Raw genomic sequence first — 27,560 nt, 5'->3', positions numbered from 1 at the left:
ATATGGCATGGGGAGGGGCAGGGAGTGGGGTTCCGGTCAGTTCCTCACAAGCTACTTTCCTCCTCCAGATCTTAAACCACCACTACTTCTCCCCCCCGCTGCTTAGCAGACTTGACTCTACTCATAAATTCACTCCCTTCTCCCCCCCGACCATCGCAGCACAGGGAAGGGCAGGGAACGGGGCAATGGGGCTTCAGTCAGCTCCTCACAACTTATCTTCCTTCTTAGCTGGGAGACATTCCACACACACCCCCTTCCCCTGTGGCACCGGGGGTCCCACCCACAGCAGACAGTCCTCCACCAACTTCTCCAGCCTGAGTCCTCTCTATCAGGGTGTCATCTCCTCACCAACCGCCTCAGCACAGCTCCTTCCATGGGGTGCTGACCTTCAGGCCCAGACTGCTCTGGCCTGGTCCCCCCCAGAGTCACAAGTCCCTGGCAAACCTGCTGAGGTGTGGATCAATCTCTCCACAGGCTGTAGATGGTCTCTGCTCCCCGTCCTTGTCCATGGGCTGCGAGGGGACACCCGCTCCACCAGGGTCTTCTCCACAGGCTGCAGGGGAATCTCTCTCTGGCACCTGGAGTGCCTCATTCCTCCCCCTTCTTCCCTGGCCTTGGTGCCCGCACAGCTCCTCACACCTTCTCACTCCCTTCTCTGGGGGCAAAATGCAGCTGCCTGTGTTTTTTTCTCCTAAATGTGACTCCCAGAGGCTCTGTGACCATCACTGATGGGCTGGGCCTTGGTCAGCAGCAACTCTGGCCTTGAATGGGCCGATGTTTGCTCTGGGTGGCCTGCAGAGAGCTTCTAGCTGCCTCTCACAGCGGCCACCCCTACAGCCCCCGCTGCTCTACCAGCACCCAGCCACCCAAAATTGCGACAAAGGCCATCTAGTCCCACCCTGCAGTGAGCAGGGACATCTTCACTAGAGCAGGGCGCTCAGAGCCCCAGCAAGCCTGACCTTGGATGTCTCCAGGGATGGGGCCTCCACCACCTCTCTGGGCACCCTGGGCCAGTGACCCACCACCCTTTGAAGTTGGATATGAGGAAAAAGTTCCTCGCTTTATATCCCCTTTTCCAGTTTAAACCGTCACCCCTCATCCTGTCGCTCCATGCCCTCAGGAACAGTTCTTCCCTAGTTTTTCAGGGACTGGAAGGGGCTATAAGGTCTCCCCAGATGCTCCTCTCCAGGCTGAACCAGCCCAACTCTCTCAGCCTGGCTTCACAGGAGAGCTGCTCCAGCCCTCTGATCATTTATGTGGCTGCCTCTGGTCCATGTCCTTCTTGTGCTGAGGGCTCAGTACAGCTAGTAGATACAGCAGTAAATCACAGCTCCCAGAGATGAGTTGTTCTTGTGATGATTTGCTCCTGTTTTCATCACCAAAGGCTGTTGTAGAAGCTCTGGTGTCACTGTAAAGAGGTTTGACTTCACGGGTAACTGGTTTTGAGAGTCGGTTATCCTGCACGTGGATTAAACATGCATGACCAAGCCTAGACTCAACGAACCTGTGACAAAATCCTACAGCTTATAGCTTCTATGGTTCTTGGGTTGGGTTTTTTTTTCCACAAGTAACCATGTTTAAGATAACCTGTTAATTCTGAATAGCAGTATGATCACTGGAATTTTCAGAGTTGCCCTCATGCCAATTATATTGCCCTCTTTTGGCATTACCTTGCATCTGGTTTTCTTCTCTTGAGGGGAAGAATAAAGTGAAATGTGATCTACTTTTATTTTGTCAATGCATTTCCTTGACAGCTCCAGTGGATTCTGAACATTTCCCTGCCTCTCAGGCTGTAGGAAGATGTGAGTTTTGGTGAGACAAGCTGCTGCATAACTCTTTTGCCAAGGCAATGGCTTCTCAAGAGTTTACTGTAAGTGATTTTAACACTGAATACAATTAAGCAGAATAAAAAATGCGAAGGCATTGTAGCTGCTGTGCTATTTAAACACTTTCTTACTATTATTGCAATGTTTTATGCATTGAAAACAGGTATTATACACTCACCAGAAAATGAAAAAATCAAAAACATGGCAAGATGGAATTCTGAGGATCAGAACTGGAGGAAATAAGGTAAAGAGCTCAGATTTAACACTCTTGGGTTGGGTATCACCTGTTGCTGGACTGTCAGCAGCAATATAGTTGATCTGTGAAATAAAACTTGTTACTTAAAACTCTTTATCTTCTTTTTCCATTGCAGGCTGTCTTGTTTGATGATAAAGGACAATGTTTAGAGAGTGTTTTTATAAAAGCCCAGGTATGTTTTGCTTGGGGTTGCTTTATTTGTATGCCTGACTGCAGTTTGTGCCTCAGGAAGCACTGCAAACTCCTGTTCAGCAGTTAAGCTAGGGTGGCTGGGTTGTTTTTAATCTGCCACTATGCAAATAATGGAAAGCAAAACCAGTTTATGTTTATTGAGGTCCTACTGGTTTTCCCCCAACCAATGTAGAGGTTTTATGGAGTTTTATTCTTTTTGGGTGAAAGTGATGTATTACTGTGATCTATTAGATAAGCATAACTTGAAGCCAAGTGTCTACCCTTTTTAGCAGATATTTTAATCTAAATATTTATACGGCAGCTGCAATATGCTGGGGTAAATTTTTACCTGTGGGTTTCCTATATAGAACTATTACACACACTCCTGCTTGCTTTCTTCTAGTTGAGTGCTGGAGATGAGTTAGAAGGCGAACGATACCTGATCACGGTTGAAGCTGTAAACGTGAAGGAAAAGCCTTCTGAAGATCAGCCAAGGGAAGCAGAAACCCCAGCAGTGGATAGAAATGGTGTAAAACCCGGTGTTCCACCTCGGAGACATCTGTCAGTTGGCTTGAAGAGGAAGTTTACAGTAGGTCTTTGTTTTGGAAGTTATGCTTGATGTTAACATGCCTGAAGGGAACAGAGAAACAGGAGGGGATTCAACTTTTTAAAAGGGTAGACAATGGCAGGACAAGGGGAATGGATTAGAACTAAAGGAAGGAAGGTTTAGATGAGATATTAGGGGGAAACTTTTTACAGAAAGAGTGGTGAGGGGCTGGAACAGGCTGCCCAGAGAGGGGTGGGTGCCCTACCCCTGGGGGTGTTCAAGGCCAGGTTGGATGGGGCCCTGGGCAACCTTGTGTAGCTCCAGGCCTGGAGGTTGGTGTCCCTGCCTGTGGCAGGGGGTTGGAGCTCTGTGATCCTTGGGGTCCCTTCCAACCCAGGCCATTCTATGATTCTAAAACGCAAAGGGCACCTATTTCAATAAATGGTAAATATATAGTTACTTTCTTAACTGTTTTTTTTGAACTGTAAGCTAGAGCATGTTACCATTGGCGTTCCCCCCCACCCCCCCCCCCCCGCCCCAGAGTTTGCTAAATCTGGTTTATCAGGATTGCTGTTGCTAAGGCTGCAGTGACAGTCTGCAGGTTCTTCCTGTGCACCCGCAGAGCTGTCACGAGCCGCTCGCTCAGAACATATTTCATGGGGGGTGCCCCATTTTCATCATTCAGTTACAAACTGCCAGGTTGATTTCTGAGTGGAGTTAATTTAACCTTTCTCTCACAGGGTTTCCAAGGACCACGCCAAGTTGAAAAGAAAATACTGACAGCAGAAGATGGAGAAAACCCAGCACTATTGCCTGTGTCTAAGCAGTGCCAGGGCACCTTGCCATCCAGGTTTTACACAACCTCTCCGTTGTTTTCTGTGATTTGCAAGAAGGATGCAGAAGCAAATCTATCCACAGACTTCCATGAAGGTGTGTGTATGGATAAGGACAGAGAGCACATGTCTGCCTCCTCGCTGCTTTCAGCTCCATTTCTTGACACACAGGAGGAGATGGAGAAGCAAAACCCTGATGAGTCGATCCTGAAGCCAGAATCTCCTCTAATGACTGGGCACGCCACGTCTAGTGGTGGAGCAGCCGGTCACGGAGCAGTGTCACGCAGCATCAGGAGCACAGCACAGATAATAGCTCTTTTGAAGTCCAAAGCCACAGAAGGATGCAGAGAGCAAACACAAGTCACCCATCATTTCTCTAGGTTCCAGGCAGCAGCAAACACCGATGGTTCATATCACCAAAAAAGCACAACCCTACCCGCTTTTTCAGGCAGCCCGGCCAGGAGGCTCATTCAGAATACTCAGCACCTGCCTTTCACAAAGGGAACTGAGAGTGATCAGCAGGAATGGAATGCTGAAGTGCTTCTAAATTCAGCTGATAGAGGAGTCACGGGACAGAGACATGACCAAAGGGCAACCAATTCAAATAAAGAGTTCCAAGATCCCTGCAACACAATTAGTTGCTTCCTACCTGAATCCACCATAAGTGGAGTGAATGACAGTCAGTTTGTCCCATCCTCAGGTGATATTCCATGTTCAGCAAGTCCAGTCTCCTTTCAAACAAATCTCTCTGGCTACAGGGAGCATTCGGTGACTGATGATCGTGAGGGGAACTCGCCAGCGGAGCTGCACAGGGAGCTGCAGCCCAGACAAGACTCAGGAGTGCCCAGTGCACACTCTGCAGATGGACCCCTGGCTGAAAGCAGCATGGCAGAGAAGGAACTAAGCACCTCTGGCAAAGACTCTGGTCCAGATGAGCAGGTGATGGAGGTTAGCTTTAACCTACTGGAGACTTTTGATTTCAGTGACGCAGGCAGTGATGACTCCTGTGAGAGAGAGGTGGCTGAGCTCACTGGGGCAGATGTGCTGTCACTGAGTCCAGATTGCTCACAGGGAGAAGATGTCACACGGAACAGCGCACTGCGGCTTCACTCCTGCTGTGAAGTAGCAGCACACACTAACAATGTCATAAGAGAGATTAGTGCAAGTCAATTAAGTAGCGAAGCCACAAACAACATGAAGGCTCTTGGTGGCTGTGCAGCACATACCATTAATGACGTGTCAAGGGTAAAAAGGAAGCACTCGGATCTTCTGCCCAGTGACACAAATGGCAATGAGCGTCACCCTATGTTTGAGAAAACTGAAAGTGTTTCCCCTGTTTCTGCCAGCAGAGTAATTTCTGCAGTGGACAAGAGGGCCAAAGAGGATGTTAAACAGCTTGGATGTGCGAAATCCCCAGGTGTTGTTTTAGAACATTTCTGGGGTACTGAGAGTGGTGACTTTATACCAGGTAGTCCTCTGCTGGCTTTGTCACAAAAATCAGCCCCTAGCTATGGCTCACTGCAGTGTATTGCAGAAGACCATCAAGAGGTATTTGGCATTTCTTGTAAGGAAGATACTCGCACTGCCAGCAGTTCTGTCAGTCCTTCAGGGAAAGGCCATTCACCTCCAGAGGAAAGAGCAACAGGTGAAACTGACTTTGAAAGCGCAGAGAGTGTGAATGCCTTTCCTGAAGCCCCTGAAGGGGAAAGAATAGAAATGGATTGCCTGAGATACACGTCAGTGGCTGGAAATTCATCAGATCTTCCCAATTTGGTAAACAATATCGCTCTCCTAGGAGCTTTGAGTCAACATAGCACAGCATTAGAAAGCTTGCAAAAGATGGAGGAAAACAATAGCAAATTATATGAAGCTGAAACTTCTAAAGAGCTATTTGAACCCGATGTGAAAGATGAAGGTTAGGTTGGCTTCTATTTTAAAGTAAATTCCCTATGACTCTGGTTGTTTCACGTCTGTGCGCTTATGTCTCCTGCTGAACAATTAATAATCAGTAAGTGATACTTCTGGAGTGATGTGTTAGGAAGGTTCCCTCATGCAACTTTTAGTGCTTATAAAGCAACAGCGTGGGCTCCAAGTCCATGTCTTTGCTTTAGTTAGTTAATCCCTAGCTCTGCAATTATTTCCTGCAAGCCCTCTAAATGTTCAGGTGTTTTCATGTAAGATGAATACTATACCCATAACTTATCCTGCTTTTCCGTCTCTTGTAGCCATAAAAGAGTTTACAGAAATGCCTTACCTAGAAAGTATACAGGCACCTTCCTGTTCATACTTTGATTCTTCTGGCCTCATGGTAACCAATTTTTGGCTATGTTTATTTATCTGTACAAGATACATAGTTTTCCACCAGGCTTCTTGAATGAGATGTTTTGTGTGTGAAAGTACGGAGGTCAAGCTAGACATTGCTTAGAGGTATCGACTAAGAAGCTGACAGCAAGCAGAAGATGTCCTCTTGCAGACTCTGTGGCCAGTAAATATTCAGGAGGCCTCACGTATGTCAAGAAACTTCATGCAAATTGTAATATTAGTTAAGTTTACTATCACATTGGTATGTTTGGCACTTCTCCTTCCCTATCCCAACTATTTTTACTTTTCTTTTTTTTTGAATGTGTGGCTTTCTGAGGAACTTTGGGTTGAAATATACTGGCACATCTGGTTTTGCTTCGTGCTTCCCATTGCTCTTTGTCCAGAGCCGTTTAGAGCCTTTTTCTTTCAATTCATCAAAAGTGAAAGAAAAATTTCAGGTTAAATTCCTCTCTTTTTCCTGTCCCATTTGAAAAGCTAACAAATTTCTTACCCTATTATGGATTATTCTGGGCCTCCAAATTAAAAGGCTGTGATTTAAAAAAGCTTTCACTTGTATAAATAAAAGAGAAATCTTAGCCTAACTTTTCACTTTAAATGGTTATTAAATTGTTGGACTAATTAGCTTTTGATGCTTTTACATGCAGCCAAACTGTGTGGACAGTTTATTCCAGCAAAGAGAGGCATATATCACACCGAGAGTGGCAGCCCAAAGAGACCCAAGGACATCTGACTGCCAACCAAAGGTACAGTGCCTGTGGAGCTGAGTGAGGCGTAAGGACGAATGTTTCTGGAGTTTCAATTCAGTGAGTCCCACTCAATATTTAATGGGTCTCATAACAAGCCTCTCATCACTTTTTAGTAAGTCTTCCTGTGGGAAGTTTTCCACTGAGAGGTTTAAATTTGACTTTACAACACAAAGACGACTAAACATGCTACATCAGACTTGGTTTTCTGGTGACAGCTTCGTGCAGAAACCTTATCGCTGCTGAGCTGCAGGAGTGGGACAAAGTGTAGATTGTTTTTCTCTTTTGCAGTTTCTTACAGATCACTTTTGTTGTGTGTATGAAAAGTACCCTTATTAACTGTAGATAGTTCCAGAACACTACTGCCTTCCAGTTAATAACAACTCCCATCCATTGCGTAGCCTGTTGCATTTCAAGGGCACCAAGTAAAGGGATCAGCAGCTAGTGAGATAATGTCCAGAGCTCACTGCTCCCAGCAGGGATGGCAGCAGTACCCAGATGACACAGAATTCGCAGCTGAGAGATTTTTGCCACCCCTCTTTTCAACCAATTACACCCTTCCCGACTTCAGACAGGTAAAACAACTGTTTCTAAGTGATTGCTACCCATAGTGCAAGAAAGTATCCATCGTATCAAAACTTACTGAGAACTGAACACGGTGCTCTGTGATTAAACACAGAATCACAAGGTTGGGAAAGCCCTTTAAGCCCATTGAGTCCAACTGTCCCTGTCCTGTGCTGACCCAGATCCCTGAGCACCTCATCTCCCCTCTGTTAAACACACCCAGGGGTGGGGACTCAGCCCCCTCCCTGGGCAGCCTGTGCCACAGCCCCACAACTCGGCCAGGAAGAACCTTTCCCTCCCAGCTGAGCTGACCCTGCCCTGGGGCAGCTTGAGCCCATTGCCCCTTGTCCCATCTCCTGTCCCCTGGCTGCAGAGACCATCGCCCACCTCTCTGCACCCTCCTGGCAGGGCAGGGGAGGTGGGGAGAAGGTCTCCCCTCAGCCTCCTCTTCTCCAGGCTGAACACCCCCAGCTCCCTCAGCTGCTCCTCAGAGGATTTGCCCTCCAGCCCCTTCCCCAGCCTGGTTGCCCTTCTCTGGACTCGCTCCAGGGCCTCCATGTCCTTCTTGGAGTGAGGGGCCCAGAACTGGACCCAGCACTCGAGGTGCAGCCTCCCCAGTGCCCAGTGCAGGGGCATAATCACCTCCCCAGACCTACTGGCGACGCTGTGTCTGACACAAGCCAGGACACCGTTGGCCTTCTTGGCCACCCAGGCACACTGCTGGCTCGTGTTCAGTCTGAGGTCACCCAACACCCCCAGGTCCTTCTCTACCTGACAGCTCTCCAGCTGCTTTGCCCCAGCCTGTAGCACTGCTCGGGGTTATGTTCCATGTGCAGCCATAGGAGCACTCCAGTCATGTGAATTATCCCATCACATTTCCCTGATGCCAATCACATCACAGTCTCCTTGCCTTACAAGGACTTCCAGTTCCTCCTGATTGTTGCTCATGGTGCATGCATTGGTGTAGATGCCCTTCAGCTGATCTATTGATCTCGTTACACTCCTAGGGAAGCCTTGCTTCCCAAGTTAAGTTGGGAAGCTGGTTAAGTTACCTAGCCCATCAGTAATAATGATATCTTTACTCTGAATTAAAGCACTATCCCCCTTGTTTACTAGGGTGGCTGACCAGAGGTCATTGCCAGCACGCCATCCCTCAGTAACTGGACCACCACTCCCAGGCTCTTTTCCATCTAGCCTGGCCCTGTCCCCTTCCCATCTAGTTTAAAGTGCTATTAATGAGCCCTGCTAGCTTCTTTGACAGTATCCTTCTGCCTCTTGGGTATAAGTGTTCCTCATCCCTAGAAACCAAGGCTGATGAGGCTCAAGCCAGCCCATTGTCAAAGAACCCAAAGTTCTGCTTCTTACACCATGTTCAGAGCCAGGTGTTCATTTCCTGGCTCTTAGTCCATCCCTCCCCATTCCCTGAAGTAGGAATGATAGAGGAAAACACTACCTGTGCTCCAGATCCTCGTACCATGTGTCCCAGAGCCCTTAAATCCTTTTTAATGGTCCTCAGTTTTCTTTTGTGTATTCCAATACTACCTACTTGGAAAATTAAAAGTGGATAATCATCTGTGTATCTGACCAAGGTTGGGAGTCACTTTGTTAAGTCCCTAACTGAAGCTCCCTTAAGGCAGCAGACTTCCCTATGGAATGGGTCCAACCCACAGATCGGACCCTCAGTTCCCTCCACAAGGGAATCCCCTAAAACAACGACCCATCTTTTCTTCTTAACGGAGCTGTTCTGATGGTTTGCTTAGGGGGTCTTGTCCTAGGGAACACTACCTCAGGAACAGTTATCCTATCAGCCTTCTCATTATCTGACTGGTCACCTTCCAGCAGGGCCTCATATCTGTTACTCAGGGGAACCTGGGGAGGAAGGACAGGCAGGGAAGGCACTCTCCTACTGCCCTTGCCATGTCCCTGCTTCCATTCATCCCTTTCATCTAGGCTGTCCTGCCTGGGGCAGGGTACAGGCTCACTCTGGTCCCGGATGCTGCCCACTGGGTGCTCACAGTTCTGTTGCTGGGAGGACAGAGCCTGGCTCCACCGATCTATCTCCATCTGCAGAGCTCAGTGACCCACAACAGCCAAACTCACCTGTCCCTGGCTGAGCTGCTTCTGCTTCCGGCCCCTGCTCGGAGCTCTCCCGCTGCCTGCGCCGTGTGGGTGGGCAGCAACCAGCCCCTGCCCCCCTGGGTCCCTTTTAAGGCTGGGGGAGGTGGGGTCCGTGACGTCAGGGGGCGGGAGCCTTGGGCGAGCTGCCGGGTTGTCGCCGCGGGTCGAGGGGTCTGCCCGGGGTGCCCCGATCTGGGGAACCCCCCTGTACATCCCGGTGTGTCGCTCAGCCCCTTGGCTGACCTCTGACCATCGCTGGCGCCGCTGCTCCTCGCCTCAAATAATTGTCTAACTTTTCAGCCAGACAACTTTCCAGTCAGACAATGATTTTACTCACCCTTGTCACAGGGGGTGTAGCTTCTTCTTTCCCCCTCTGATCAGTTACACCGTGAAACACGCACATGGCCACCGTGTGTGATGTTAAACACATTCCTCCTGGAGAACAGTGGCCGAGGGTTTTGTTAATGCTTGTTTCCTGGTGTCAGCAGTAGAATGTTTATTCACCTCAACTGGATTGAAATAAGATACTTGGGAATGAGATGTAAAGTGTCACACAAACAAAACATTTATATAGAGGATAAATGGTTTCATTTCTAACAATTTCTTGCTTGTACTTTTTTGGTAAAGTTTCAAGGTTCAAGAAGGCTTTGTGAGGATGCTGTCAGCTTTACCCAAGATGAATATTTTCAAAAGAAGTCTAACATTAATAGAGAGTCCAGAATAGATCTGTCCTGTAAGTCAAAATGAAAGTAGAAGGGCAGCAGTTGGCCTCAGAACAATTATTCTGCATGACTTCTGTCCTTCATGTATTTTTCTTAGCATTGGCATTGAACAACATGTATTCTGAGGTTCCACCATGGCCAATGTCAGGCTCACCTACACGTTCTGATTTGAGACCAACACACTGGACTTCATGGGAACCTGGCAAGGTGTGATTTGACCATCTCTCCTAGGTCTTTCTGGCTTTATTTCCTGTGTGTTCATGGTAGCAGATTCTTATTTTTGAAACTTTTATCTCAATTCTGCGAGAAGTTTCAATTGTTTAGAATGATGGCAGATAACAGCTACAAAAGAGCTATAATTATTTTTTTCCAGTCATTCCCTTGACATGTTAATTTCTCATGTGTAGATGACTTTGTCAGAGGAACTGGCTTCCTCACTTGATCTAGACTCAACAATTTCTCTGAGAAATTTCCCTTCAGGAAGTGAGGACTCTATTGGAGACATCCAGGAGCCTCTGATACACAGGATCTTCCCATGTGAGCCAGGACTTTCAGAACTTGTCCTCAGTAAGAAATTCTCATTTATAATTGCACTTTACAATATTTTTGCTGGAACATATTTGCAGTTTTAGAAGCACAGGGTGTTGTACTGCAAAAGACAGTTACCCTGGGTGCTGAAATAAACAAGAGGTATGTCTGGATAACTGCAGGGTCTAATTTGTGTTTGCCATATGTTCTTCACATGATGGTATGTTACTCTCTTAAGCACAGTTTTAAACTGTGTTTTCCAAAGAGTCTCACTTAGCCTTGAATCCCATGCCTTCCACCCTGATTATATTCTGAAAGAGATTCCAGAACAGCGATTTAATTTAGTAAAATCAGCTTCCGTTTTTGAGGGGGGGGAAGACAGACTGAGCTAAGCCTCTAACTGATACTAGTATTTTCACTTCTTCACCTCCATTTAGTTTTCTTCCACATTCAGCTGTCTGCTGACCCACTTCCAGGCTGTCATCCATAGGTGTTAGCATTTGTTATGGATAGTGAATTTAGTCACAAGCATGCTTGTGGTACTAGCAGCCTGTTTGTTTATGTCATTGAGATGAATTTGCATGTTCTTGAGGGATGATCTTTTGGGAAAAAAGGAACAAATGTTAAGCAGTTTGTTTTCCAGTTGGCCGCTGTCACTTGACCTACCAAGAATATCAAGTTAATGACCTCCAGAACACAGGAACTTAAATAATCTCTACCAAACATTCTCTTTTATACAAGTTGAATGCCTGCAGCAGAAACTTGTCAATATAGGGACTGAAGTATTAACAGAATCACAGTTGAAGGCGCTCCCCTCTTGTGGAAATGGAGCGTGGTGCTGCACAGGCATGGTACAAAGGGCTTGACCAATTAGGAGACAGGATGGTGAAGGAAGAACTTGGAATTCTTTCCTTATCTTAGTTTGTTTGTACACCCCAAGTTAAAGTGCTATCCCTAAGTGCTACAAGTTGCTTGTAAGATGTATTTGCCCTACAGCACAGGAGAAATCCAGCTACCCAGAGGAATGCAGCCTCTCAAGATGCAGACCCAGGGCTGAAATGCGAACTCCATTTGTCACCCTTCCTGACAGCCAGGAGGCCCAGCAGTCTCTGGGCTCTTCAGTAGTCGATGTGCCTAACAAGCCAGAGGCATTTCCTGTTAGCCCTTTGGGCCCTGAGGACAGAAAGGATGAGACCTCTGTGTTTGGAGAGCATACGGAAGACGGACAAAAGGAATCTGTACAACCAGCGTTCCCTGACGTGACTTCAAAATACAGGCAAAGCAAGTGGCTAAAGTATCAAAACAGTGCTCAGCTTGACTCCATAACTCAACACAGTGATGACAGGGAAGTGCCCAATGACATCTGTGGTGAGAGCATCCTTGGAACGCTGCTGGGCCACACGGGAGAGAGCAGTGCCCTGAGCACAAGTGCTCCCAGCTCCGCGCCTCTGCTGACGGCAACGGGCATGCTTGGTAACTGCTCTGCAAATACTGGCAGCCAAGATTTGCTGTCAGAGAGGAAGCTGCATTCTCTGCACTTAAGTCAGACACCTTTGGCTGCAGCAACACAAAAGGTGTTAAGTCACCTGAGCCGCCACGCAGTAACAGGAGATGGCCAGGTGTGTAACTGTTCAAGCAAATACAGTTAAAAGTGGCAGAAATGTATTTTCCTGGACATGAACCTGATTTCCTGCAAGATACTATCAGTAGGATTGGGTGAAATGTTCCTACATAGGTAGAAGCACAAAGGAGCTGTGGCTACTGAACAGTGCAGCTGCTAATGTGGTTTTTAAGTGCTGTGACTAACTCTCTGTAAAGGTAATTCCTTGCTGCACACAGTGCCAGGTTTAGATTTATTTTTAATCTGAATGTCAATGGCAGGAAGATGAAATGAAGGCTGTTGGGCTGTTTTGCCATCTCCAATTGGTAAGAACGTGTTTTCAAGAGGTTTTTCTTGTGAAATCAGTGTTGTTTTAAGGAACAGCCATATCTCACTTCAAAGAGTAGTGTCTGACTTGAAAATAATTTACATTTCTTCACTTTTAATAAATTATGCCATTGGGTAAGCACCAAACAAATTAGCACAGCTGTTTGTGACCAGTAGACTGTCTTAAATAAATGGAGTGAACCGGAGAAAAAACCCCAAACTGACCATGAGTCAGGTTATAAAAGTTGTCCAATGACTCTGATTTTTTTACTTACCTTTGTTTTTTTTGAGAGTCAATGCATGCCATGCTTTCCAGTTCTTTAAATCTGTCTGTACAGTAAAATATTCTTGTGAAACAGGTGTGGAAATAATTGGGATATTTCATATACACAGTGTGTGTTATTTAATCTAATGGATTGAATTCTGTGCAGAAATGGTGTTAAAAATGGGGTTTATGTGCTCCTTCCCTGTTTCTAGGGCAGAAAACTTGATTCTTAATTAATTTCTAAAGCCTTTGAAAGTATCATTAGAAATGCAGGCTTCTTGTCAAGGGGCAGATTTCAAGTTCCTGGAACATCCTAAGTGACAGTCCGAGCTTTGTGCTGCAGCTCCAGGTGTCCTGTTGAACTCATGGTCCTGTGCTTGCAGTTATCAGAGTCTGCAGAAGTTTCTGGGGAAGGGGATTTGTATTTTGCTTTTAGAAAATGCTGCTTCATTGACAGTCTTCACGTTGAAATTTCTGGTTGCAAGAAGGAGGCCCTGATTTTTTTCTATTTAGTTGAGCTTATTAAGAAGAGCACAAAAGAAAAAAAAAAATGGAAAAAGAGAAGAAAAATGGCTGGGTTTTGGTCTCTCTGTACCATGCCATGTATCAACACTGGCATCACTGGGGGGGTTGCAAGTTTTCAAAGTTTCTTTTTCTGCCTTTTAGGACATCACGATTTCCCAGTTGTCTTTTCCTCCTGGGGATAAGGTGAAGTGTGCTCACCTTCCTAAAAGGCAGGTTGTCATCCCAACCACCTTTCAGTCACACAGTCACTACAAGCAGACCTTTGCAGCTGCTCTGACAGGTACGTCTAACGCCGTGCTGTGGAAAACACCATGGCTTTTAGACAGCACCTTTCTGGGGCTGCACAGAGCAGGGAGAGAGGGAGAGAGCTCATCATCTCTTGGAACAACTGGTTTGGGAGATATATATATATATATATCTCCTGAAATAAAGTCTGTGCCCACAATTGCAAAGACAAACCAAAAGATCAGCATGCTTCTGTTAAACTACAGAACCTGGTACCTGTTTACCAGCCTTTAGATTCCTACCTGAACTCTTTTATTTTCAAAGTTATTTAATAGCTTGTTTGGAGTCGCATACTTAAAAGTGATTTGAATGAAAGGAAGGCAGTTAAAACAAATCATTTGCACATGCAGTATGTGAATTTTACAGGTCACCTGGGTTCTTAGAGCTCAGATTAAATATTTTGATTCAGATTAGGGATTGAAAGTTTCAAACAAAAACCTATTTGTTGGAATGTACTTGTGTAACCATTTTACAGCCCTACTAATTATTCTTTTTTTCTCCTTCCTATGTCAAGAGCAATTAAACATCATGTTGTTTGAGTTGTCCCAGAGATTACACCATGCTCTGTCGAAAGTGGATATATCATTTTACACTCCACTGAAAGATGGGCAAAGTGAGAGCAAAGCAAGCAGCCTTCCACTCTGCAATCACATGCATCCTGCTAAGCTGGTTGTGGTTAAAAAAGAAGGTCAAAACAAGGTGCTGTTTATTCCTGGTTTCTTTACAGTCTGGGGTGTTTGTTGGGTGTATAGACCCTACTGTGCGAATGACAGCAGGGCAGTTCTCTGTGTCTCAGAACTGCAGGTTAAAGCAATGCGTTACAGAGATCACTTTTAAGATCAGTTGTGGTACCCACTGGTGTCCGGAATTGTTGATGTCATAGTTTCTCCATACAGAAGCAGTTCTATACCTGCAGAAAGACCTGAGTTTTTAATTTTCTAGGTTCTATGGAGTCTCTGTAAGTATGATCACTCACACTGGCTTCAGAAGCTGAAAGGTCAGGGAATGGGTCTGTTGCTTTATATTTTTTGCCTTGCTGGTTTTAATGTGCTAATGGTCCTTTTTCTCCCCCTTCTCAGGGCCGCTGGTTCTACACCTGCGATGCCCCAAAAGCCGAGCAGTGTTCCTTCTTCAAGTGGAGAGAAGACATGAACCTCACACAGATACAATCTAGACCTAGTGTAGTGCTTCATGATACAAAAAGCATTGGGACGTACCTCAGAAGTCAGAAGATCTGTCTCTATGAGGAATGCCAGCTTTTGGTGAGGTATTCTGAAACGTCACACACTCTTCCTCAAGTGCTAGGGGAATTGTGGATGTATGAATGTTCTGGGAGCTCTGGGTTTCAGTAGCATTTAACAGACTCTTTCATTAACTGTATTTAAAGACACTACAGTTCTACATAGAAATGCAAACACCAGGTTAGTGAAGGAGTAGCATTCACAGCAATGGCATTTCAGGCTGGTGTTCTTCTCAGAGAGAATCAAACCTGTTTACCAGCAGCGTGACCGATTGCTTAGTGCAACCCCAAAGTATTGCTGCATCTAATAGTTTGATTTATTCTCTTAGTGATTCTAATTTTCATGTTAGAAGTTGCATCGAAGGCCATTCTGTGCTGCTTAACTGGAGAGGAGACAATTTCAGTGTGGCTGTGTACAAGAGAAGTAGTTTGCAGTCAAGATGCGCAGTCAATCATATTCTGTGGTCCTGTAAATCAGTTTAAAACTTGCTAATGTAAGATGGCAAACAGCCACCAAGACCTGTGCTGTAAAATTTGGTCCAATCTGTGGAGTTTGCTTATTTTTGGTGGTGAATCCAGAATCTGCTGGTTGTTTAGAAACTTTTTTCTTCAAACCACAACAGGAAAGCCTTCGAAATTCAAACACAGCGGTGTGGCAAGTTCAAGAAATTCATGAATAGCCCTGCCAGATTTGATGGTGATTGCAAAAGCAAATTATACCTCAAACTAAGCAGAAAGGAACATTATTCTTTCTATAGCAAAGGTAAGCAAGTCTTAAGCATCAGAACAGCTGTCTATGTCCTGTTGTGCCTTTTAATGTGTAATCTAAAGAGAAAAACCGATTCCTGTTTTTAAACTCCTGACAACCCTGATAATCCAATTCCCGTTCTAGAAGGGCAACAAAACATGTCATTCATTCATCTTTCTTGTAAATATTCAGCAATACCTTCAGTTACCTTCAATTTCAGACAGTAAGTGCTAGAAGAATCACAGATTCTTTATTTAGAACTGAACTGACTCTTATTCAGGACTTTCTAACAGCCCCTACTTGTGTGTTAGTGGTGAATTTATTCACAGCTGAGCTGTTTTCTCCAGATTAACTCTCTCTAAAAGGCAGCAGTAGAAGCTGCTGATGAGAAGTCTCTCTTTTTTTTTGACAGATGATATTTGGGTCATTTCGAAGACTCTGAACTTTGATCCCCTTGATACTTTTATTGCAAGTAGTGCTTTCTTTGGACCATCCTCCAACAATGAAATAGAACTACTACCACTGAGAGGCTACTGTCCCTCAAACTGGCGATCAAATTGTGAGTTCTACACCAAATTATTCACTACTGGGGGGAAACAGCTATTGAGGGGGAAAAACCTGGGTGGCCACAAAGGATGAGATTAGAATTTCTGAAATCTAATACGTTTATTCCAAGTATTTCTTCCCCTGTGTTTCTTTGAATATGTAATTTGAGTCCAGTGCTTAATGCAATTCTTACCAGTTACCTTAATGTGCAAGGTAACTGATAAGAAATTCTAAACAGGTGATGAAGAAATGAGGATAATGTAGTCAATAATACACTACAGAATGCAAATTTAGTGTCAGAGTGTAGGTAACAGGAATGCATCATTATTGTCCTTGAAAAACAAACAATCAGAACCCCCAAACAATCCACTATGGATAGAAAGTTTCTATTTATATAAAAAGCCACATACTAAATCTGTGATTTGGCTGCCCTGTCATTCCTTTGTTGCTGCAGTCTAGAATGACAAAAAATTGGTGTTACAAAATTCAGAAAAAAAACCCCACAAATCTCACAGAGTCACCAGGTTGGGAAAGGCCGTTGAGAACATCAAGTCCAACCATCCCTGTCCTGTGCTGACCCAGATCCCTGAGCACCTCATCTCCCCTCTGTTACACACACCCAGGGGTGGGGACGCCCTCCCTGGGCAGCCTGTGCCAATAAGACAACGACCCATCTTTTCTTCTTAACGGAGCTGTTCTGATGGTTTGCTTAGGGGGTCTTGTCCTAGGGAACACTACCTCAGGAACAGTTATCCTATCAGCCTTCTCATTATCTGACTGGTCACCTTCCAGCAGGGCCTCATATCTGTTACTCAGGGGAACCTGGGGAGGAAGGACAGGCAGGGAAGGCACTCTCCTACTGCCCTTGCCATGTCCCTGCTTCCATTCATCCCTTTCATCTAGGCTGTCCTGCCTGGGGCAGGGTACAGGCTCACTCTGGTCCCGGATGCTGCCTACTGGGTGTTCACAGTTCTGTTGCTGGGAGGACAGAGCCTGGCTCCACCGATCTATCTCCAGCTCAGCCTCCCTGATGCTCATGAATCTGTCTAGTTTGTCTTTGAGCACATCTGCCTCATCTTGCAGATCTGAGCTCAGCTGAGGAGATCCCTGCTCTGCTCACACAGCCCTGATCAGAGCTGCTCCTGCTACCAGCACGCAGTGACATCCCTGCACCCTGAGACCTGCACAGCTCCACGCTGCTGCGGTTGTTGGAGCTGGGCTCCTGCTTCCACACTGGAAGGTGTTGGGGCCCTGGCCCTGCGCCAGGCAGACACCATCACTCAGTTCCTCACCACAGCTCAGTGACCCCCAACAGCCAAACTCACTGTCGCTGGCTGAGCTGCTGCTCAGAGCTCTCCCGCTGCCTGCGCTGTGTGGGTGGGCAGCAACCAGCCCCTGCCCCCCTGGGCCCCTTTTAAGGCTGGGGGTGGTGGGGTCCGTGCCGTCAGGGGGCGGGAGCCTTGGGCGAGCTGCTGGGTTCAGAATTCAGAAAAGCATTGGATACTTGTTCTGTTCTTAGGCTCTTTTTTAAGAAAGCATCTGCTTAGCTGTTTTGATGCAGATGGTTTACTGACACGATTCACCTCCTGAACTCCAAAGCCTTCTAAATATCTCAAATGTTCCTAAAAGGAGTAAGGATTTTGATCAAAGCTTCCCTCGCAGAAGGGTCCTAACGTTGGAATCACAAATGCTTCAGAATCAGCACCTTGAAAAGGCCAACAGGTCTCTCCTCGTCTGCAAAACTCTGGCAGACGTGGTGATTGGGTTGACTTGGTTTCTGTTGACAGGAGGTTGATTTCTCTCTTGGCATTTTGTAATTCATTGATTCATCCCATCTCACATCTTGGCTATTTTTTTCTCTTGTTTGTGCTGTTCTGTGGGGGTTTCAGCGTTGGTCCATGCCTTGCTGGTGTGTAATGCTAGCGGTGAGCTGACAGCTTTAAGAAACATGGAGGAGCATTTCAACCCCTCTACGCTGCCCCTAATACCATACCTACTAAAAATGTAAGTTCCTGTTTCAGTGATACTGTGTACAATTACATCAGTATGTGCAGAAAAAGAAGCCAACAAAAATACCACTGAGTTTTCCCTTAAAAAAAGGGGGGTGGGGGTGGGGGGTGGGGGGTGTGAGGAAAAGCCAGAAAAACAGTGCAAGGAATGAACTGTTGACCAGGTAGGATTTTCATTTATCTGGAAAGGAAAATAGAGCTGTTGCTTAACTCAGGGAGTTTAAGTTGTTTTTTTGTTTTTTTTTTTAACTAAACTGACCTGCAGCCTGTGTTTTGCATCCCAGAGATGAACACTGAGCATCACTCTGACCCTTAGACGACAGTGCAGTCACCGACTGGTCTGCAGTAGGTTAATGATTCACAGGGTTCAGGGGAACTGGTTTTCACTCCCAATGTTTAGATTCACCTGACACAAAACCTAACAACCAAATCTTTTCTTGGAGAATCAGAGCTATATAGGGATATTTCCAGGACAGCTTGTGATTCACTGCATCAGAGTCACAGAGCTGTAGGGGTTGGAAGTGACCTCCAGAACTCATCAGGTCCAACCCCCCTGTCAAAGCAGGGTCCCTAGGACAGGGCGCACAGGTCGGTGTCCAGACAAGTAGTTAAATCAATCCCTTCTACCTCTGACCACGTTCTTCTACCAGTCTTCATTCTGCTGAGCTTTACAGTCTTGGACTGTGTCAGATTGAAAGAATGATAAAACCCAAAAACCCATTTCATATGATCCAGTTTTCACCCAGAGAATTAATAAGGGGCAATAATACCCAGCCCAGGTACATGTCGGGGTGTAGGGGGCAGCAGCTTTTAATTATGTCAGCTGCTAATCATAAAGCTTCAGCATTTCCATGTCAGGTGAGTGGCAGTACTACAACCATGGGATACAAGTTGTACATGTGCAGTACAACTGCAACTTTGGACCCTTGTGTTTTTCTCAGGGATTTTGATTCTGAAAAGGCGATTCACAGAGTCAGCAAAAGAAAATTCACTCCACCTGCTGTCAGCCTGAAAAGCACAATGCTGCAGGGGCCTGCCAGCACAGAAGTGGCAGTGGGACTGGCTGAAAAGATGAACCAGATGTTCTCATTGAACCCAGATCAAGCTACATCGCTGCTTCAGATAGCCCGGATGATGGCCTCGCGCGAAGTCAAACCGGTGGAAGGTCACAGCTTCCCTATCGCCATCATACGTGGTATATACCAAATAATTGTGACATGTGCTAATTCATATGTAATGCCAGCGTTAGTGAAATACCCCTACATCCTCCCTGTGATGCCAGAGTGGACTTGTTTCCTTAACCATATCTGTACAGTTCCAGGCAGCCATAAAGGGAGATCTCCTTGTCTAGGTAAATGGTGACTTATTTTACATGCAGCCCAACAGATGACCTTGAATAAATCGCCTCTGTGTATGGAATATCCTTTTAAACTCTCATAATGCTGCTCTCCTCACCTACTTCATGTGTTTCCTGAAATTCCTTTCTAGGAGGAGCCCCCCACTGAGAATGACCTTGTCATGATCACATCCCTTCTATCATCACAAAGCTTCTGATCTTTGCATTTGCATTCTGCCTTTTGGAGGCTTTTGCAGAAGCACAGAGTTCATTCCTAGCAAGGTCTATACACAACATCAGTTATTTAGTGTCTTCTGCACGTTCCTTTCCACATTAAAACCACTTTTTGTCATGTGTCATCTGTGCTAAAATATCATATGATTTTTTTCCCATTACATGTTATTCCTTGTTGGTTTATACTCTGTTCTATCTTTGTTTCATTCCTTTTCAGCATGTACAGAAAGGCTACTAACATCTTAGCCTGAGCTTTTTTTTCTTAGGCTGCCATGCATATTAATTTAGGTTAAATTAGTTGTCATTCCAAAATAGTAACAACAATCTCTCAAATTCCTTATTCTGTGCCTGAAGGTGTGGTATGAGGGATGTGCACAGAGACACTTGGATTTGTGTTATTCTCATGTGCTGATGACACCTATAGCAAGCAATGCATGTGTCCAACCAGAAAATATAGGGAAAACACCTTGGCTTCCCCTCTTCTGTAGTTTGTTTTGACTTTTTAAAATTTATTGCAGGCAGTAAATGCAATGTGTAAGGCAGCTGGTTGGCCCTGGGTACCTGGAGCTGCTGCAGCAAGCACGTGCGATGCTCTTACAGGAATCACAGCACAGTATTTAACAAGATAAACTTCTGTCATCTAACAACTGATTAGAACTGTGCTTTCTAGAAAATATTCACGGGTAACTTCAGCTTTTTCTTCCAAAACACCAGGTGTTTTTGGAGCTGGAAAGAGCTACCTGCTGTCTGTTGTGGTCTTGTTCCTGGTAGAGCTCTTTGGAAGCAGCGAAGCTACGGAGAATCCAAGGCCAGCTCCGTGGAAACTTCTGATCGCTTCTTCCACCAACGTTGCTGTTGACAGGATACTGCTGGGGTGGGTTACTGACATTTCTCCCAGGCTGTTGTTCCATAAACAATAAGGTGCTTAGGTAAAGACAATTGTGCTGGTATTTCCAGTGCAGTGCTTCAGAAAGATGGCATTCATTCCGTAGAACGTGTTGCACACGAGCTGTAACTCTGCCCTTGCTGCTTTGCACTGCCTGCACAGGTTACAAGGCTAGCCCAGGCTCACATCGGTGTCTGCTCTCATCAGAGTTACTGTTAAAATCCATCAGGACAGAGAATAGGATTGCCTGGGAACCCTTAGGAAGCAGCAACAGAGGCAAGGGGAAGGAGGGATGAGAGAGGGAGAGGCAGGGAGTCAGGTTTAGGAAGCTTCCGACTGAAGCAAATGGGAAAGTTTGGAAGGATGAAGGGAGGAAGGGAAAGTACAAATGCAGAGCTATTTCTGAGAGGAGAATCAGAGGCATTAAGCATTTTTGAGACAGATCAGGATGAGGTGATTCACTGATTTACTCAAACTGTGCCCCAAGTTACTTCACCTGGTTAATCTCACAAGTCTGTGTTATTCCCTGTTCTGATGTGTCCATTAGCCCTTCTAGACCCACTTTTAAATTCTTCAAAATCTGTCATTTCTCTAACATGTATCATCTCTTTTTCTTTCAAGTCTGCTTGATCTGGGATTTGAGGATTTTATCAGAGTGGGAAGCATTAGGAAAATCACCAAAGCAATCCTTCCCTATAGGTAAGAATCTTAAACCTTTGAGGGATTGAGGCTATTCTAAGATCCATGGTAATACACACGCTGTAAAATTCCTATTTTGAAGTCACTGCTTACCCCAGTTATCTCTGCTGTAGTGCCCTGTTTGTCCTGTAGCTGCTTAGAAGCATGCAGCCTACCTACTGCTCCCCACACAATTTGGGAGAACAAAGTAAAGTCCAAGATGAATAAAGATTAACTTTCCATCCCTCGGTGCCAGTAGTGTACCAGTGGTGTAAAACGGTGTAAGAATTAAAACCTTCCCTGTCCTACTCCACTCTGAGGCCAGCGGTGGGCACGGAGAAGATGTTTCCTATGTGTGCCTCTGGTTGGGGTGGTAGGGTCTGAGCTGGTGGGATACAGACCTGGTTTAAAGCAGGTATCACACCAGTCCATCCCAGCTGGACTGTGGGTAGGGCAGAGCTTTGTTGGAAAGCCCCGCTGTGCATAAAGGATGATGATTTTTCCTGACTGCATGCAAGCACTGTTGTTTTCAGTCATTCTAATGTGTGTTATAACATCTTTCTGAAGCTTACACGCTGGCTCAGGAGGTGAAACTGAGCAGTTAAAAGAGCTGCTTGCTCTCCTGAAGGAGGATTTAACTCCAGCTGAAAAGAAGTACGTAAAGAAGAGCATTGAGCAACACAAACTGGGGGCCAACAAAACTATACTGCAGCAGGTATGGTCAGAGCAACTCACTGTGTCTTATCCAGCCAACAGAAACCAGGAATCCTGCCAAGCTCCTTGTGAAATGAAGGGCAGGACCAGGACAGGCCTGATGCCACAGTCATTGCCTTCCTTGGTGCGGCTTGTCTGGCAGTGACCCTTCAGTTATGAGGCAGGAACCCTTTTTGAACTGTGCTGTGGTTGGATTTAATTTTACCGATCGAGTTTACATGGTGGAGAGAAAGATTCCTGAGCACAGCTAGTCTGTACCATCACCTTGAAATTAAATGTATATAGGCACAAGGGTAAAAGGACTGAGCTGAACCTATCCTCGAGCTGTGCATTGAGATGATTCCAAATACATTTAAAGTAACTTTTCATCAAAGTATTACCATGTAAAATTACTACTTCCTATAGGGAAACCTCCTTGGTTTCCAGTCTTTCCAGCTGTTTGCCTTTCCTCCTCAGTCCTGACTCCAAAAACCCCAGAACAATTCTAACAGAGCACATGTGAGTGATTTGCTCCTCGTGCTTATTCTCGCCGCTCACTGCTGCCATGTGTGCTGCTGGGGCTCAGCTGGGTTTTGCAGAATTGTGTCAACTGGACCAGACCTGCTCTTAAAATCCATCAGTCTGTGAATGGTTCTAACATACGAACACCCCAGGCATAAGAAACTGTAGCCCTGGATGTGTCTCCGTGTACACACAGTGCCATTTACTGGAAGACAGTATAGCCTTTTTTTTTGAGACCCAGTGAGTACCAGGCAGCGTGCAGAACCGCTGCAGGTTAAAGGAGGTATATCCTACTATGTGTCATGGGGTTGCCCCAGCTGGGAGCCAGGCACCACGCAGCTGCTTGTTGTTTAAGAAGCAGGGGGGGTGGAAATGAGGGAGGGAGAAAGGCAGGGAGAAGAAAACCCAAGGAACCAAACTCGGGGGCTGGAATAAGGAGAATTTACTGGGATAGCAGAGAGAGATAATACCAGTAACAGGACTTTACAGCAAAATGTGTGAAACTGGTGACACACAGTGCAGTGTCTCACTGACCCACACAGCTCACGGACAGCTCAGAGCCATCCCCAAACCAGACTGTCCCCAAACCCACAGGTCCTGGAGCTGCCAGCTCCCCACCCCCCCAGCCCCCTTTATGCTGAGCATGAGGTACCTGGCATGGGATACCCCCTCTGGCCAGTTCGGGTCACCTGTCCTGGCTGGGTCCCCTCCCTTCTCATTAGCAGGGAAACAGGAACACCTGAAAAGCCCTTGATTGCTTGGGAACAACTGGAAACATCCCTGTGTTACCAGCACTGCCTCATCCTGACTCCCAAACAGGGCATCCACCACTGCTAGAGAGAGATTCACTCTGTCCTGGCTGAACCCAGGACATACATACTGCACGTAAATCAACTATTAAATGATCTTACTTTTTGTCTGCCTGTTTTCCCCTCGCTAACAACCAAGGTGAAAGTGGTGGGAGCGACCTGTGCCGCCTGCCCGTTCCCCTGTCTGAACGCTCTGCAGTTTCCAGTAGTGATGCTGGACGAGTGCAGCCAGATGACCGAACCTGCGTCCCTCCTGCCCATCGCCAGGTGCGGCCTTCCTTTCCTCTTCCAGTGGGGAAGCAACTCAGCTGCCAGTGACACCAGGGAGGGGGCTGAGTCCCCACACTGAGTGTGTTTAACAGACAGGTAGATGAGGTGCTCAGGGATCTGGGTCAGCGCAGGACAGGGATGGTTGGACCCCATGGGCTTAAAGGGCTTCTGCAACCTTGTCACTATGACACAACTTCCGAGGCTGGCCAGGCTTCTTTTGGCAGGGCTTGGCCAAGCATCTTCTCAAGAATGCCAAGGTCTGAGGTCCCAGCTTCGAAAGCAAGAAGCACCATTTTAAACCAAGGCGTGCTCTTGGGTTGCCTTCCTGGAGCTACAGTGTTATTTTAGCCATGGAAAGAGGGTGATGGAGATGGGAGCCTGATGGAAAGCAATTAGTAATACATAACTGCGACACAGGCTTTTGTTATGAACAGTTCAACATCCTTTGGAGATCTCCCCTTATTATTTAACCTTCTTGTTTAGGTTTCAGTGTGAAAAGCTAGTCCTTGTGGGAGACCCTAAGCAGTTACCACCAACTATTCAGGGGTCTGAGAGTGTCCATGACAAGGGCCTGGAGCAGACTCTCTTTGACCGGCTGTGCTTAATGGTACGTACTACCAACCACCTCTTCTGAGGAGACAGAGGGTGAAACTGTAGGTCTGCTGAGGTTGTTAATTAAGGTTTTAAACCAGCTGGCATTGCCAAAGAGTTAGTAACTCTTTCCTGGACACACTTTCTATGCCATAATTCTTCAGGGACATAAACCAGTACTCCTTCGGACACAGTACCGCTGCCACCCTGCTATTAGCGCCATAGCCAACGAGCTGTTCTATGAAGGAAAGCTGATTGACGGTGTTTCCGAGGAAGACAGAAGTCCTTTACTGGATTGGCTTCCAACACTATGTTTCTATAGTGTTAACGGGGTAGAGCAAGTAAGTTTTTAAACATTTCTTACATAAAAGGTCCATTCTGTAGGGGGAGTTCTCCCCATTCTGTTCCTTTTAGCATTCTGTTTGAGGGAGCTAAACTGGAAATATTCTTCCCTGTTCCCAGACTGAGAGAGACAACAGCTTTTACAACATGGCAGAAGCTCATTTCACAGTCAAGCTCATCCAGTCACTGATTGCAAGTGGAATAGAAGGGTCTGTAATTGGTGTGATCACTCTTTACAAAGCACAGATGTGGAAGGTTTGTAGAATGCAGCAACAGCAAGCCTACTTTCTCCTGGGTATCTGTTTAGAGCAAACACTCTGTTTCAACTAGGAAGAGCCAACTAGAAGTGTGAAACAAATGCTGGATAGGTAGAGTTTAGCATCATTTCTTTTACTAAAATTTCTTATTTTAAAAAATAAACCTATACCTCCCCTCTAAATTGAATCAAAATACTTAGTTTAAACTTACCCTGAAAGCAAATAAAACCTCTTTGTTTTTCCTTCTGCACATGCACTTGGAACTGCTGAGTTAAATGGTACTTCATTTCCCATGGTTGAATTAGGGGCTGCTGAGCAAGGCTGGAGTTGTACCTCACCCCACTATCCAAGGCCTGCTGTGGGCTGTGTTATTTGTAAACGGCTGCACCAAAGAACGTGCCCATGCTTGGTCAAAACCAGGTTCACCACGTAGCCTTGTCCCACGACCCGCTGCTTTACTGTCACCACACTCTGTGGTGTCTCACTGGGGGTCTTGGTTCAGACACACTGAGCACATTTGCCCGAGAGAAGTGATCACCTGTGAGCAGCACAGCTCCTCACCACCCGCACCCCTTACCCACAGGTCCAGAGCCTGCTGAGCAGCGTGCATGCCGAGGCTTTTGCTGTTAAAGCTGTCCAGGTCTCCACTGTAGACGCGTTCCAGGGAGCTGAGAAGGAGATCATTGTTTTGTCCTGCGTGAGAACAAGACAAATGGGGTTCATCGACTCGGAGAAGAGGATGAACGTCGCGCTAACGAGAGCCAAGAGGCATTTGTTGATTGTTGGAAACCTGGCCTGTCTGAGTAAGAACAGACTGTGGGGAAGAGTAATCCATCACTGCAAAGGTAACACCTGCTTTTCCTGTACTGTTGAAACCATGCAGCTCATCTTGAATCACACTGCCTATACTACACATTATGCTCTATACTGTGTATATATTGTGCATGTTATATATAGAAAGCATATAGTATGCATGCCTGTGGTGGTTCAGCCCCAGACAGTGGCTGAGCACCACACACCACTCGCTCAGTCCCACAGGAGACAGACAGACAGAGCCTGCATGAGGTGGGGTAAGGACAGATACTGACAAAAATCACTGTGACTGTAGAACAGCAACAGCCAGTTACACTCACACCCAGTGCTCACACAGAGAGCCTTACTGACCTGATGATGACAGATTACTGCCCGACAGCAAGGACTGGGTGACCAACTGACCTGACATCCCAGCCACACTCAGACTGTCCTGGAGGCAACAAGCCCCTACCCCTCCCCAACCAGCTGCTTTTATGGGGCAGTGGTGTCAGGGGGTGTGGAAACAGCCCAGGGTAACTCAGCTCACCTGGGCTGGCTGCTTGGGGAGAGGTTACCTCTGGCCTGGCCAGAACCAGGACAGTGCCATATAAAACAGTATATTTATTACCCATAAAACACAGGATTTCACAGGGAAATGTTTTCCTAGTTTTCCTTCTTCTGATGCCACCAGGCAGCTACATGCCAAGCCTGCGAGCACACCGAAACCCGCTGCTGCATCTGCAAGTCCCCTTCTGCTTTGCTTTACGTGGTAGACCCAGGCAGAAACATGTTACAACCAAATTCTTCCTGATTTCTGAATAAAATGCTTAAATAAGGGAGAGGAAAAAGGAAAACACAGGGTGGTTTTCTGCAACTAGGGGCTTGCTGGCTTTGGAAGGTAAATTTTGAGCTGCTAGGAAAAAAACTAGAGATCAGCTAACGCTACCGAGTCATTCCCAGCTGCTTTGCTGGCAGGTCATTCACCATCTTGTGAATACACGTGGGGTTTATTTTATCAGACTGCAGAGGGAAATAAGAGTTTTGGAAAGGGTTTGGTGTTCCTCTTCCAGAGGAAGCGTCTCGATAACAGTTGAACCCTGAAGAACAATTTTCAAGCATAGAAACAGTGCAGCTGCTTGCCAGGCGTGGGGAAACCGATGCTCGAGTCCCCGCAGACTGATCGCACGATGGGTGCTGTGAAGGGAGATGTAACGATCCTGTTCATTGCTGCTTTCAGGGTGTGAAGATGGATTACAACATGCAAGCCAGTGTGAGCAGCAGCTAAATGACATCCTGAAGTGTTACTTGGAGAAATGGAAGGAAAAGGAGCAGAGCAAGAAAAAGGAAAAATAGAGTGTGCCCCTGTTTTAGGAAGAACCCTCGAGCTGTGTGTCTGTGGAAATGAATGATTGCAGATCCACTACCTGTATTTAATGTGGGACATTCCCAGTTGTATCTCCCTGCACTGACGTGTCTGTTCTGACCTCTTGTTTGTATGACTAAAATGAATAAAGTAACTTTATCTGCTTGATAACTGAAATCCTTGTATACTTACGGGGTACTGAATTGTATTCCTGTTAGACAGAGTTGGAACATCACATCTGAGACTAGTTCTACACTGCCTATTTACAGGGCGGTGACATCTATGAAGGACCATGGCTAAAACAAGTGAAAGGATTAAAAAGCCCACACTTTGTACATCAACAGAGGGGAGCAGAGTGACCTGTATTGGGCTCATTTTATTACAGGGTTTAGGGTAAGATCACTTGGCTTTTTTGTAGTTTGGAAACAAAGCTGAAGGATTTTTTGGTTTGGGACAGAGTCCTGTTGTGTAAGAAACCCTCCAGCAAGAAAAAACAACCCAAACAAGTTAACTCACCTTTACCACTGCAGAAGTTTGTGCGTGGGCTGTTGCTGGAGGAGCACAGGATGCCTCTAGATGCTGTTAAAGCTCCTTCGGGCAGAGTGTGAGGCA

General features: G+C 46.2%; 1 protein-coding gene across 1 annotated transcript; it reads left to right on the top strand.

Annotated features, from left to right (window-relative positions):
* Positions 1 to 1,849: 1,849 nt before the first annotated feature.
* On the top strand, positions 1,850 to 26,938 carry ZGRF1 (zinc finger GRF-type containing 1; the record flags this gene model as incomplete). The annotated part of the gene is made up of 27 exons (XM_084263295.1): positions 1,850 to 1,870; positions 1,990 to 2,070; positions 2,198 to 2,254; positions 2,657 to 2,842; positions 3,541 to 5,548; positions 5,859 to 5,941; positions 6,600 to 6,698; positions 10,008 to 10,113; positions 10,200 to 10,309; positions 10,510 to 10,669; positions 11,627 to 12,249; positions 13,489 to 13,627; positions 14,147 to 14,331; positions 14,712 to 14,899; positions 15,496 to 15,635; positions 16,033 to 16,179; positions 18,056 to 18,170; positions 19,117 to 19,370; positions 20,460 to 20,619; positions 21,253 to 21,330; positions 21,877 to 22,024; positions 23,473 to 23,600; positions 24,087 to 24,210; positions 24,359 to 24,535; positions 24,657 to 24,791; positions 25,377 to 25,638; positions 26,823 to 26,938. 27 exons carry the CDS (start codon positions 1,850 to 1,852, stop codon positions 26,936 to 26,938), a joined length of 6,030 nt encoding a protein of 2,009 aa, XP_084119421.1.
* Between the last annotated feature and the right edge of the window lie 622 nt (positions 26,939 to 27,560).

Source organism: Gallinula chloropus (assembly GCF_964237585.1).
Source record: "Gallinula chloropus genome assembly, chromosome: 4".
Lineage (NCBI taxonomy): Eukaryota > Metazoa > Chordata > Aves > Gruiformes > Rallidae > Gallinula > Gallinula chloropus.
Note: the sequence above shows the minus strand (reverse complement) of the source record. Positions and strands in the feature narration are given on the sequence as shown.